The sequence below is a fragment of the Poromitra crassiceps genome (assembly GCF_964638095.1).
Source record: "Poromitra crassiceps genome assembly, chromosome: 15".
Lineage (NCBI taxonomy): Eukaryota > Metazoa > Chordata > Actinopteri > Beryciformes > Melamphaidae > Poromitra > Poromitra crassiceps.
In genome coordinates, this window is record NC_139634.1 from 26,289,092 (window position 1) to 26,304,306 (window position 15,215).

Consider the following 15,215-nt stretch of genomic DNA (forward strand, 5'->3'; position numbering starts at 1 on the left):
GCTTTTGGTTGGCTTTTGAGGGAATACTTCAGCCTATATCAAGGCCATTTATTATAATTAAAATTAAGCATAAAATAGAATGAGTGAACATTTAAATAAAAACAATACGAGAGAATCTCATAGCTATTGGGGCCTATAGGCTATCAAATTGCCCGATAGCCTATTAATTCTGAATCGATTATTGTTTTTTTGTTTTCTGCAAATTTGGTGGATTTTCATGCACGCTGCTATTTTCAGCAGCGGGACAATGGGCCCATTAATTATGAGAGGAAGTGGTCCGACACAAGCATGCGTTCTCTTCAATAATTGTATTTAGCCTATATGACAGCAGCCTATTCACACATATCCGGATTTCCATATATTTTGAAACGAAATGGCTTTGATAGGCTATATATCCGACCCATTTGACGGCCTATAGGGCAGGCCTAGACTCTTTGGTCCAAATGCTGTTTATTAAATTCGATTAATTGTCTCTCCTGAATCGCATCCCCCCCCCTTGTGTGTGTGTGTGTGTGTGTGTGTGTGTGTGTGTGTGTGTGTGTGTGTGTGTGTGTGAGGGGGGGGGGGGGGGGGGTCCAGTTGGGAAGCTGTCAATCACACCCTTATAAGCATTTTGGGATACTGACCTGACACTCCCTGCCACCTGCTTCAAAGTGGCCCAGGTGCGAATTCCAGGTTCTCCCCCATATACACATCAACATGCTCCTTCCCTTGCAATAAAAGCAGTGTGAAAGATGAGAACCGTGATTGAACTTCCAGCTTTTTAAACACACTAAAGCTCAGATTCTACACTGACACTCGGCTATAACACGGCTATTATTAGGCTATAAAAAAAAATACGTGCGCGTGAATTAGACAAATAGGCTATAGCATTGGGTAGCATTACTGTGACTGTGACAGCAGATTGGTCTGTCAAACAGGAATGTGGGGATTTGAAACTTTATTATTAAATATTTTATTTAAATATTTTCATTTATTTTTCTTGTGCACATCCAATTTACACAGGACATATGGCTACACTATTTGGCTATTTGCAGAGGCTTCTAACCTAAACTTTTTTGTGTCTGACAGCTCTGCATGGTCAAATTGTTCTAACTAACTTTTTTTTCCTGACGGATTCAAGAGTTCAAGGCAACACAGATGCATAGAGTTCAAGGTCACGTTAAGGTTTTCATTATATTCCAGAGGATTTGTTTTTCATTTAATCTTCTGGTGTAGACTTTTTCCATCTTTGTACATTTTTCATCTTTCAGAGATTTTATTGCAAATGCAAACAGCCTAATTATTTTACAATTTAAGACAAGACAAAACAACAACAACAACAACAGTAGCCTCAGCCTGTCAGTCCTTCTATGAAAATTATTGACAACTAATCTAATAGTGAATTGTTTAATCCTTGTATTTGACTTTGTTTTGCAGTGTGTCTTATTTAGGCTATATTTGCAATAACACCGGCTGCTGGGCATAGGATTCTAAATCATTTACAGAACAGTAAATAAACTAGAGAGAGACATCACAAAAGAATTGCAGGAAAATGTGTTCTGTTTTTATCCAAACCATTCACCACTTCATTTGGTAAATATATCAATGTGACATATGAGCAATCAGATCACACAGCTGGATATAGATTAATCTAAGCTGTAGCCTATACAATTGATTCCTGCAAGCTGGAAGACTTCACAGTAGTGGATTAAACTGAAATACAGGATACAGGAAAAGGGGATCTAAACTGCACCCACAGTATTAAAACAAAGGTGGCAAAAACTGTCCAGACTATGTACACTTTTAAACAACTGAAAATCTTTCCCTTTCAGGAGAACCGCTACATTATATATCTTAAATGTTGACTATAATGTAGTCTTCATATAGGCTTATGACAAACATGGACTGTGTCTGAAATGCAAGGAATCAACCTATTATAGGTAGCATTTAGGCCTATAAGCTGCAGCCAAGCAGGTTCTCTAATCTCTACTATAACCTGATGAGGCTTGTGTGTGTGTGTGTGTGTGTGTGTGTGTGTGTGTGTGTGTGTGTGTGTGTGTGTGTGTGTGTGTGTGTGATGTGTGTGTGTGTGTGTGTGTGTGTGTGTGTGTGTGTGTGTGTGTGTAGGGGTGTGTGTAGGAATGGATGCCTTATCACTGATAGGCCATATATGGCATATATGTATATGCCTATATGTGTGTGTGTGTGTGTGTGTGTGTGTGTGTGTCCTTTCCGGAAAGGAGTACACACACACACACACACACACACACACACACACACACACACACACACACACTACGTATATACAAACTCCACAAATTGCTTTGATATGTGACATGCGTGATATGCGTAACTAGCTATGAGGAAGGGGAGGTCCGGACCTCCCCTAATATTTCAGAGATTTTTTTTTTTTTTTTTTTTTTAATAAAACAATCTGCATGGAAAAGCATGAAAAACACGGGATCACTTTTATTTTGAAACGAAAGGCAGGTCAGGCAGGAAGTCATCTGACGCCGCATCCGCGGTAACTTGATTCCGAGAGAGCAGCAGCATGGTGGTGAGTGATGACTGTCTGTCTGCCTGGCGAGATAATTGAAGGTGAGCGAGCTGCGAGACAGTGAGCGAAGTGAACGACAGACAGTGAGTGACACTGACAGATTTTTTAGCAACAACCAAGAAAATGTCTAGTCTGTCTCTTAAGTAATGTTACCTGTGTGACACGTTGGGATGCTACTGGCTAATCATGCATGATGCCAATTGCCAAGCTCCCGAAGTCAGGTATGCAGGTGGCTATATGCATGGTTTCAGTTTCATGACCCAATAAGTAACAAAAAGAGGTGGTGTAAAGTTAAAAATATATATTTTATTTTATTTTTCAATCGTTCCTATCAGGAATAAATAAATGTCCCTCTGTATGTTTTTTTTTTTATTATCGATGATGACTTTGTGTGTTGTGTACGGCTTGGGTTGTGTACCTGTGTTTGTAGGTGTCATTTTGATATGAATTTGGCTAAAACAGTTTGTGTTTGTTAGTTACAATTATGTTGACAGGAGAGCTGAGCAGGTGGTGACATGAAAGAGAATATACTGAATAATGACATCACAACAGTATAATCCTAATGTTGATTTAAAATGATATATTACTCTAAATATGGCTAAAAAAGGGGGGAAAAAAAACTATTTTTTTTTTCAAATTTCTCCGCCTCCCCTTGCTGGGCCTCCCCTTGCTGGGGGTCCCCTATTTCGGAACGCTGGTTACGGCCCTGCATACTTTATCTCTTCTATGTTGTACTGATCAAGTTTTCTCTGCTTGCACTTTGACCTTTGTTACCATAGCAACAGCAACGCGTCACACAGGACGCATATACAGGCTAGGCTAGCAATCAGGTTTACGGTCTTTTCCTCTGAGGTCATAATTAGCCGATTGATAACGTCACCGATAATCGATGCAAACTAAAACGTCAAGCCGTGGTGTCAGTCTTGTATTCCGGTCGATAGTTCCCTGCTGATGTGGAAGGAATTCAGCTTTCACAACAGAGTGGCTAACGTCAAGCTAAGCTAGCTTGTGTGTCAGTGGATCAAGCCGAGCAGCAGTGTAGCTAGCAGAGTCAAAATGGCGTCTGGTTGCCCCCTCAACACCCATTTAATCCATCTGATTAACTAGATAAATTCAACAACCTGTGACTACGTTGCGTACAGCGGTCTGTTTTCTACACAGAGACGGTCGGAGCACAGTTTAACGACATGTCGGACTCAGAAGAGGACAGTCAAGACCGACAGCTTAAGATTGTAGTGATCGGAGACGGTGCATCTGGGAAGGTGAGAACAGCACACACACACAACGCTGCTGAAGATTGACTTTCATGCTTTCAGTGTAACATTTCTGCAACAACACTGGCTCAGTGTCGGGTGCACTGCTGTTCAGTCACTATCAGCTGATACGGTGCTGCTTCTGGTTCAATCTTAAACAGTTATTCTGGTTCCTTCCATTGAATGGAGGATTCGTAGTAGAACGGGTGCACTAACGCTAGCAGCTGCGGTTCCTTTCCACTCCAGTGACCAGTCACCATGGCGACTGATGCTAGCTCGGTTGGCTAATATTAGCCGCTGCTGGGTACTACTACACGGTCTGGTTCTGAAACTTTTTCACGTTAAGGACCCCTAAAACTCTCACAAAATAGATCACCGACCCCCATTTGACAAGATTTTGTCCCAGGGTCTCTCATCTGATCAGAACCTTAATGTTTTCAGGGATGCAAACTATAACTCACATTTCGCCGGTGATAGTCACCTTTTCCCCCAAATAGGATACTGAAGTAAATGATTTCTGAGTGGTTTTGTGTCTGCCGCCCTGGTATGTCACCCTTTCAACATCCATAAGTTTGCATCCATAGTTTTTGCTTTTAGATGTTTTATTATGACATTGCAAGGCAGCTGGATTAGTTTTATTACAGACATTGTATGAAACCCATGGCCAAAATAGTCAGTCATGTGTCACTTATGGATGGAATTGTAGTGAAAATAAATTATTCTCCTTTTTGCTGGGGACCCCCTGGAACCCCCTCTGGACCCCACTTTGTGAACCACTGGTCTGTGGGTTTCATTCACAAAGTAGTGAACACTATATAGCAACATATTGTAATATGCCCAACTGTTAGTATTCCAGTTTCCGATTAAAGCTTAGGCAATGTAAGACAATGGCCTGAGTATAACGTTACTGTACCTTGTTAGTTGTTACCTAAACGTTAGTTGTAGCTATAGGGACACTCCCTAACTTCAGTAACATTACTGATGGGAGTTTTTGAGTTGTGATGCCTAACAATGGTTCAATATGGTTTTAACATAGTGTGTTGATATTGACTGCTTCTATCGTTGTTGACCTTGCGCTACTCGAGTCTCACCAATGGATACATGTCTGGAAAGTTACACTGTAGTGAAAATTGACTATTGGAGCAATATGACAGCAGCTTATGCCAGCATGACTGACAGGCAATGAGATATTGACTATGTTCATAAACACTGTGTTGCAGGAAATGTAGTGGTGACTGGTGACTAGGTATTTTGTTTTCTGTTTCTGTAACATCTTTATCAGATGCACATCATAAGAGTATCATATATAAATCGTCAATACACTAACACTTCACAGATGGAGTTGTGAGGACTGGGCCCGCCTGATAGCCTGTAGATTTTCCTACTGCAATGAATGAATATTAATTCCCGTTGTGCAGTCTAATCTTCCCACACTATCATGTGCAATATGCAATTCTGTCAATATCTGCAATTCATGTGTAATATATGAATTGAACACTGCTGCTACTTCTCATGCGCCTTGTATATATTTTGTTAAATTGCAAATTCTTGGTTTGCCACTGGTTATTAATACTGTTTATATTTATTATGTCTGTTAATATTTTTAAAATATTACTGTTAAAATATATTTTCTTTTCTATTCTAGTCTAGTCTAGTCAGTCATTATTCTATCCTTACATTTTGCTTAAAGCTGTCTATGGATGCTGACATCAGTTTGGTATAAATCCAAAATTCGTAGTGAGGGTATAGAGATAGCTGTATCAACTATCACCTATGGGGAGTACTCCATTTGAGATTCAAGAAAATATAAAAACTAGGCATCACGTGTGCTACGCGGGCAATTAATCTGCCCTAATTTAAAAATCTGGCTCCGTCAGGTCACCTGCACGGGTGCCCTTTACACACCCTGAAGGTTTCAGTCCAATCGCACATAAAACAGCATAGCTGCCTGTGGCTGAACACAGAACTTGAAACAGTGGACAGAGCCCACATCAATCATCATCATCATCAGTATATACAGTAAAAGGGAGCTCGGGCTCTGTCCATTTCTCTGTCCCACTGATGTCATCAGTGATGTTATACATAGGCATTGTGACATCATTGATGATGTCATCAGTGACACACACACACACACACACACACACGAGAGCAACTGCAGGGAGAGGGAGAGAGACTGAGGGAGAAAGAGAAGAGAGAGGGGGGAGAGAGAGAGGGGAGAGAGACTGAGGGAGACGAGAGCGACTGAAGGAGAGGGAGCGAGCAGAGAGAGAGAGAGGGGGAGAGAGAGGGAGACATCGCGTGTGCACCAATAGGGCAGGCGAGGCCACGCAACAGCCGAGCTGTGGGCTCCGCCACACAGCGGCCGAGTTGCGTATGCGAGCTGCAGGGCGGGCGAGGATACGCAGCGGGCGAGCCTAGGAATCGAGTGCCTAGTAGTAATACTGTTATCTTGAAGTTGTCTGTCCACACTTGGTCTTGGCCAAGGTGTAAAAACAGGAGCAGGGAGTTGATCCCAGTCAGAGCTTCTACAGATGGTTGAATATTCCAGAGGGCAGGATTCAGTATTTTATTCTAGATGAAACAGAAAAAACATCGATAATTGATGTGTAGCAATTACATTTCTAAAACAGGATCACTACTGTGCTTTGAAGAGTAGCATGTGTCCAAGGTGCCATGTCAAGGTGCCTGAGCAGCCTATACGCCCAAATTGTGAGGAAATGCTTTATTGTTGACTTATTACTTATAAGCCGTTTTCACACATGCGCTTTATACCGGGAAATGACCAGAAAGCGGTGTAATGCCTTCATGTGTGAAAGTTGTTTTCCGGTATAAGCGCGCCCCCGTCATCGCGGACATTTGACCACTTCTAACCTTGTGATAAGAGCGGTATGTCTGCTTCATGTGTGGGCGTGCCGATTTCCCCCCCTCCCCTCTCTGCTCGCTCTCTGCCCAGTCCTTCAGTCCTCCTCAGTCAGCAGCCCGAAAGGGACAGACACAGTGAAAATGGCAGCGGCTTGTTCTGAGAGTCTTGCAAGCCGCCCAACGCTTGTAGAGAAAGCAGATGCACGAAGCGAAATGTGGAAGTATTTTGCTTACGTTGCCGATAGCGAAGGCAAGCCCCTGGACACATCAAACGAAGCCAGTCTGTAAAAAGTGCTTTAACGCGACGCAGGTGAACGGATAAACATCAAACCAGGCTATTTCGCTCCGACAGGGATCCAAACTTCTTCAAAGATTTCAGTTCAAAGACTGGTTAGCGACGAGTGTGATTTATTGTGTGACAAGTGAACTTATTTCACCATCGGAGTTTTGCCGCCCCCCCCCCCCCCCCCGCCCCGCCCCCCAAAATACAGCTTCTTTCATGGCTATTTTTACACATGTGATCCCTCAGGTGTGAAGGGAAATTCCGGGAAATAGCCGTTATTGATTTACAGGCAATGTTCCTGTACGCATGTGTGAAAATGCCTATAGAGTACTACAGGGATGACATATTTTTGTCGGCCAACTCAGCTAGTCATGCACTTCCTGGTTCCTTCGTCTCAAAGTCAATGGGATTTTTGTATGAGGATTTCGGTTAGATAAATGCATGAAATATGGTCTGTGGTTAACAAAAGCTTTTGAAACGGCGAACTTCGTGACATGTTCAGCAAGATAATCTTCACGAACGATCACCGCTTTTATGACTTTTGAAGCGTTTTCTGAACAACACCATTGGTGCTAAAGTTAGCAACCAGCCGGCTCAAGTTACCACATTTGCATGGCCTAGTTGAAATGGAGTGGACCTATGTGCCTAAATCAACAATTAAATAAGCAATATCACATCAGAGGGAGTGATCACACAACCTCGAGTGTGATATTACTTTCATACAACCGTTGTATAAACAAAACTATTCAGAATAATAGTAGTGATATATCATTTTTTCAAGTAATTTGAGACAACAAATGATTTTTGTCTGTTATTTGTCTCCACGTCACCAACAAAAACAGTTCCCTCAGGATTGCACTAACGCTACCAACTGTTGGCAAGCAACGAGGTAAACTCGCTGCCTGCAGTTTCTCGACTGCAAGCTAGCTCAACTAATGTTAGCTACTTTGAGGTTAGCACAGAGAATTTCAGATTACCGTTCATAATGAAGGTCAAATGTATCCGTATCGCTGTCTCTACTGCGAATGCTGTGTGAACGCACCCTAATCAACGTTGCATTATTATTATTTTTTGAATTGCAGGTTGTGGCTGCTGTTGCTCAGTGAACTCCGCAGTAAACACTGACTGCACTGTATTGTACTGAGCATGACAGTTGATAGAAGAAGGCTACAGTGTGCACGGAGCCGGACTCCTGCAGCTGGTGGTTGTTTTGCACTGGTTTACTTTACTTCTCTTCTCCTATAGCCAAACAGCCCCATAAGCATTTGGCTGGAGCATTGAGCCCCATTTGAGAAAATGATCTTCTGGACACTGAGAAAATATTGCTATTTTGAACAACAGTGGGAAGACTTACATGTGAAGGCTTCTTCTTATGAATGTCTGAGCTGACAACGGATATCTCTTCCCTCAGTACATTGTCTCTCTGTGTTTGCTAAATCTACTTGACAACCTCCCGTCTTCCCCTTTGATAACCACTGGATTGAGAGAGAAAACAATCAAACTAGCATTGCAAATGGGAAAAGTGAGTATAGCCACATGAATAGGTTGCACACATTTCGTTTATTTAGCCTAGGGAAATCCAGTACGTTCATTAAAAGCCTTTTAAAAGATCTACAGTCGATGCAGTAGGCTTAACGTACATCCACAACAGTGGAAATTTTTTCTTGTCAAACCACACAATTATTTGCAGCAAAGCAAGGAGGTTGTCATGACAACGCGGCTATGTTTCTTCTTCGCTGCATCTTTGAATCCCCCAAATGAATGAGTTGTGAATGTAAGGCAGCGACTTCTAAGTGCTTTTCAGCTCCACCGTCCCCTCTCGTAACTAATCTCTTCTTCCTCTGGGAGAAAGAAAATGAATGTAGCAGTTAATGGTGAGACCCAATGAGAAAAATGAATGTTCTCATTCTGGAAAGTGGACATTTTCTTTGGGGTGGGGGGGACAGAGAACACACAGAACTCAGTTCCCAGTAGATACGCTACATTAATAACCCTGCTCACACTGCTGCCAGGTGTCAGCTCGTCACTGTCTGAATGACTTACCTGCTTGTCTGTTTTGGGCAGAAAACAGGAGCCCTGCCCCCCATTTTGAGTAGGCACCACTGACTGACATCTTGAATGCTATTTCCCCCCTTATTAATGTCAATTTGCTCCGCAAATTGCAATCGGATCAGTTTTTCTTGGACAGCACTTTTGGTGGTATTTTCGCTTGTGGTTGGTTGTCCATTCAGAAATATAGGGAGATGTGGGCACGCTTGTCCACCTGAGCGAGATGTTTTTAAAATGTGGAGGCTCAAATTTGAGCCAGACTCTGGGCCTAGCCGACACAGGTCTATTTTTCAACCGAGCTTTTAAGTCACTCAATGTTTTTTTTCTTCTTCCCCTGAATAGTTGCTGTTCCCATAGGATGAAGAGATCTTTGGATGCAGGTCGTCTACCTTCAGTGGTTACTGTATCCCAGCAATGTTCTTTGCAGGCAAATTCTTCATTTCATCGCTATTTATAATGACAGAATCTTGGTGCTGTTTAAACCTGCCATTTAGAATTAATGAGAAGAAAAGAGCCAGTTTTGATTGCATGCTACAAAAATGCACGACATCTCTCATATGAGTTGCATCACGTGGACTTTAGAGAGCCTGGTCTTTTCTCTCTCTCCCCAGTTTCTTCTTACAGTAGAACCTCCCTCATTTCCCGGCATTGCTATCATTGGTGATCCTGTGCTGTTCTCTATTGGAGTGTCAGCCAGCTTTCACATTCGCCGGTTAGCTCCAATTGTACGGTGGAAAAAAAGGGCTACGATGAGGGAGGAGAGCCAAGCTACTGGAATGCCAAGACAAATGGCCGACTAGGCCAACGTGAGCATGTGGAATACATTTTTGCTGTCCGAGCTTGTTATTCCTGTGTTGTCAGTGATTGTTTGGGCTACTTAAATGGCCGATTTTCTCCTTGTTGCGTCAGTCACCTCCAGTCATTTTTCAATCACTCTTGAGCCTGTGACATGCGTTGCACGCTGAGATTCGAAAAGTCCATGGGTTGGTGAACCTTAAAAAAGAATTAGGCGTGGATCAATCTTTATACTGCATCTCAAAGTACAGGACAGGTTCACCAAGAAAGGTTAGGCTTAAACATTCGATTATGCTGAAGGCTGATTCTAAAAGATGACTGTTGCAGATTCATTGAATCAAGCTGGGATAAACCTGAAAGTTTGATATTAAAAGTGGACCCAGTCGCGACAATACATGGGTTTCTTGAGACGATCAAAGGCCTCTTGCTTAATTGTATAACATTTGGATAATTCAGGATAAGGGCTAGCTTAATTGTAATCCAACGTCCCTTACCTCGAGGAATGTTAGTCAATAGAAAATCCAGTTTTATTTGCAACATTGAGCCTGAATGAAGCTGTACTGCTTACCTGAGTGGAGGGTTGATACAATTCAAATCCTCTCAGCTTGAGTGATTGTCAAGTAGCACATGAAATGCATTCACTGCTACACGCAGACCAAGAGAAGTCCCACTGTTTCATTCCTCTGCTTTGTTTATGTTAGCACACGGCTCTAAAGATAGCTAATAGACATCCAGCACTCCATTTCTTCTTATCCTCATCCATCAAAATGAATTAAACTTGGCATGTCAACTCTGTTGCAATGAATTCCCATGGATTTCAGGAGGGCCCCTAACATGCCATTTATCCCCCCCCCCCCCCCCCCCTTCCCCCCCTCCTCCTCTCGAACACAACAGTGACAGGGGAGTGATGGAGTTTTCGTAATTTGCGGTAATTATTGGCTCTGCTGTCTGGAGACATGACACATACTCAGACACCTGTTTTTCTAATTCACGTTGATTTTCGACTGTCACAACCGCGGCTGCGTTGCGAGACGGCAGCGGAGGCAGACAATGACATCAGCGCACACCGGCTTTCAGTCAGTCAGTCCTGACGTTTTGAAGGTGCTTACAAATGGTTTTGTAATGATGAAGTGAACGTGCTACAGAGCGTGGCACTGTCTGAGAATGATGGCTGTATGTTGGGGGGGAAAAGAGTCATACAGTATTGTTGTTGTCATATATGATAAATTATAATAATTATACCATTGAAATCTTTTTAACGGTTTTGAATAAAAAAATATTGAAACTGAAATATTGGAAAACGCTTTGTTGGCAATTTGGTCAGTGTGTGTGAATGAAATCAAAGTGTTTCTCTGTTGCGGAATGCATTCAGTAGCTCTGCTCAGCCCCGAGAAAATATCTCACTTAGGAAACACTCGGATGTATTTTCTCTGGAAGACATTTTGCAGCATCTTACACTATGACTAATTGCACTTGGCCATGTTGTGACTTTGACTTTTCCGCTTTCATGTTGTGTGTGTACTGTACACATGTGCCTGCGTGAAGATTGTTTATTGGATGACGCTACTAATTGAGTCAAACGGTCTTTATTTCCGATGTCTTTTTCCCTGTTAAAACGGTTAGTGCTTCGAGTGACACATTTTTACTCGTGCTGATTGCTGGAGAAGCGTCTGGGCACTCATTCTCCCTCCATCTCTCCCTTTTGTCTCTCCGTTTCAGACATCACTCGCCACCAGGTTTGCACAGGAGGCCTTTGGGAAGCAGTACAAACAAACCATCGGTCTGGATTTCTTTCTGAAGAGAATAAGCCTTCCAGGTGAGAGACACCTTCATAATGTGTTGGGAGTGCTGCTAGCTTGTTCTGCAACTCAGCACGGACACGCGTGCTGCGCAAGCAGGTAGCGGCAGATTGTAGACTTGTTAATGCACTGAAATATTGAGGATATGTTTTTGGCAATTTGTATCCAGACCAGTGTTGGGGGTAACGCATTACAAAGTAAGGCATTACTGTAATCACATTACATTTGTCTCTAACGAGAAGTAAGGCATTACTGTTCCTAATTCCAGTATTCACATTACAGTTACTAAATCAAACACTCTGTCATTACTTGTTGCATTACATACCGTAAGTTATTCAGTTATCAGCAGGATCGAGAGTGAATCTGCAGGGTTATGGAAAAAACATCAAATGTGCATGATTGCGCAACACAATAGCTGACTGTAAAAGGCGCTAATTGCTAGAATGGATGGGCTAGTGGGAGGGGGAGGAGTGATTGGTTAGGTTTAGGCATGAGGAGTGACGAGTGGTTGGTTCAGGCCAATTAGAGGCAGTTGTCCCTCCGGCTAATCCATTGTGCCACCAACGTTCATAGGAGTTAAAGGCAGATTGGGGGGGGGGAGGTCAGTGTGGTCTACAACTTTTGAGGGGTATATGCTCATTACCTCACATCTCAGGCGATGTTGCGGAGTAACGCAAAAGTAATGTAGGCTAACGAGTAGTGTAATTAATTACTTTCTCTACAGAGTAATTAACACGTTCACTGCCAATGACGTATTAATCCGTCAAAAAAAATCCAACGGTTGACTGCCAATGACGTATTAATACGTCAAAAAAATGTTTTTTTTTTTTTTGACCGTGGGATGTGCATCTAACCCTTTTGCATCTCTTATATAAATATTGGAGCCACCGAACGTTTACAACCCATTCCACCGACCCACTAAGTGGCGACAGTGCTCTCCTGACTAGAGGAAGGCAAGCAAAAAGCAGTGTGAGGAAGCCATTCTCATGAAAATGGATTGGCGAAAACGCTTTCGTTTTCGCGCTGATTGCTGGCGGTGCGGGATTGCAAATTTGCATAATAGATTACGGGTGGAACACACTTTGAAACACGCAGCATAAATATGACCAGAATCGCAAAAGCTTCATCAAAGCTCTCAACCGAAACTCCAAGAAACGAGCGAGTCCATCCAGACTTGGCCAGCGGCCGCCAGCAGACAGGCACAGCAGCAGCAAAGCAGTGAGCCTGGTGACGCGAGGTTACAGCAGCAACAGAAACGAGCTTGTGACACGCCCGCTGCAGCCAAGAAGAACACACACGGAGGGAGGAGTTTGAAGGAGAGGGGTGTTTCCTGCTGTTATGGAGGAAATGACTGTTCAAAACTATTGTTTAGATGTCTGACGTCTTACTGATGCCAAAAATGAATGGTTAAAGTGACTGTTCTATCGAATTTCACAAAAAGCCGTTTATCTCAGAATAAATTTTCAGACGCTGAAACCATGCTGTATTCAACTGCTAATGCTTACATAACTACTAACTCTACAAACTAACTCTTTTAGACAGAGAAAGCACACATTCTATTAGTTCTTTTGAGATATTGTGTGTTCACAAAATCCTAACAGGAACGAACCCTCGGCTCTTGAAAGATGAGCCAGAATCCTCAAAAAAAAACCTTGGCAGAAGCTAACTACAGTATTGAAAAACGGCTGGCAGTGAATGTGTTAAGTAAAGTAAGGTGTTTTTTTAAGTAATGTGTAATATATTACTTTTTTGAGTAACAACCCCCAACACTGATCCAGTCAATGATGCATTGCAGACAGGCTGCTCTGACTGCTAGTAATTTTCTTTAAAACGACTATATTGAAATGCCAGATATTGGATGTTTGTGTGTACTTAAGTGGCCTGTTGTTTGTTTCAGATCCCATGCAGATCGCGTGCAGCACAATAGTTTTCCATCATAATTCTGTTTATGGAATTGTGTGGTGATGTTTTATAACTTCTTGTCCGAGCATTTCCAGGTAGCGAGATTCGGCCTGCTCTTCAGGTTAACTCGGGACTTTGAATGTGTCTGGTATTTCTGGTAGCTGCACATTGTAGAGTCTGCCACTTCTCAGGCTTATTCACTCTGAAAGCTCTTCTCTCCAGAGCAAACACCGAGCGTTTTTTTGCTCTCCACAAGGCCAATGGACAGCTTATGTCCAAACGGGCGAGCCTCGCTCATAATTCTGTGGGCACAGTACAGAGTAAATACATTAACATTTTATATTCATATCGTTGATCCCCAGGTTCAACTGATCTTTGTCCTGCACCACATAAAACATTCATGTTCTTATTTGTTTATGTTCAACCCGCAGAAATAAAGCCATGCTCTGTATCCCCTTTAGATCTGTAAAATAAATGTTTATTGACTAGTGCTATATTTAGACGAAAGCACTCCATTTTGACTTCCTACCATATGAAATGGGGATTTTCAGCATTTCAAATACATTTCTAAAACGGTGCCAAGGCGTAAGCTCCAAAAATCTGCAAAGTGCCTCCATTCTTTCATTACTAATAAAACAACATTAAGGAAGGGCAAATTAAGTGCTAAAAGTAAAAGTTACGCTGATTTGCGAGTTGGCTGAAGTATTCTATTTTGATTTTGTTTCAGTTTCAGCTTATGGGACTTAGGAGAACTAAACCCCCAAAAATGTTGTGGTGGAGTCGAAACGAAAAGGGCCAACCATAAGCACATGCTGGACTTGACTCCTTAATAAGAACGGGTACAGATGCTGTTAATCGTAGAACTGTGTTTCCAGTAATATATACAGTATATATTGGTTTTCTGTAACAATCGCTGCTCTTTTGCACGTTAAACGGTAACCTTTGTTTTAATACAACCTACATCTGTATCATTGCAGCTCGAACACTGGTTCAGCACCAGAGCTGTTAAATGGCCCATTTTCTGGTGAATTGGGTGTTGATGAGCTGATGAAGAGGAGGGTGGCTACGCGAGCTGGGTGGTCCAGAACTTCGTTAGGACCCCCACCCTGCCTCGTATTTGAGAGGTTGTGTGGGTCTCCGGGTCTCCGTGGGGCTGTAAGGGTCTCTGCAATGGGGGGGGGGGGGGGGGGTAGCCTATAGCCAACGTTGGCCCCTCTCACCATGAAGGCCCAGCTTGTCAAACTTAATGTACATTTTCCAACGCGGGGAGAGGTGAGGCGAGGCCGATTGGCACACAACAGCCTTCTCTGTGTGTGCTTTTTATAACAATACCTCTTCCAGATGTCTCTGCCAAACCAGTGGGGGCGGTGAGTGGGGGGTCCGAGGGGGGCAGCGATTGCCCAGTGGTGAAAACGAACTCGATAAATTCTTTCAAAACTCGACCCTTTCGAAAAGCTGCTGCGTCTGAATCGGCCCCCCTCTCTCACACTAAGAAGATTATTTGTCATGTCAACGCGTGTTTTTTTTGTGCCCGTCCCGTCTCCCTTATTTGATTGGTTTGCAGGGTCCTCAGCAGTGCAGCTTCAGCACATTATTGCTATTTTCCTTAACAGCACATAATTCTCCTCACTTTCCTTCACTTGGCAGGAAAGGACACAATGCAAACAGCTCTTCTCAGGCTAATAAGTGCTTTTGATTTAATTGCCAGGGTATTGAGACTGTTTAAATTATCC

General features: G+C 42.8%; 1 protein-coding gene across 1 annotated transcript in view; it reads left to right on the forward strand.

Annotated features, from left to right (window-relative positions):
* The first annotated feature begins 3,384 nt into the window (after nt 1-3,384).
* Nucleotides 3,385-15,215, forward strand: part of rab28 (RAB28, member RAS oncogene family) — a 41,535-nt gene continuing 29,704 nt past the window's right edge. The window contains exons 1-2 of the mRNA XM_083652024.1: nt 3,385-3,801; nt 11,501-11,597. Coding sequence (XP_083508150.1) covers nt 3,727-3,801; nt 11,501-11,597 — 172 coding nt within the window. The 5' untranslated portion in view covers nt 3,385-3,726. The remainder of the gene's footprint in view (nt 3,802-11,500; nt 11,598-15,215) is intronic.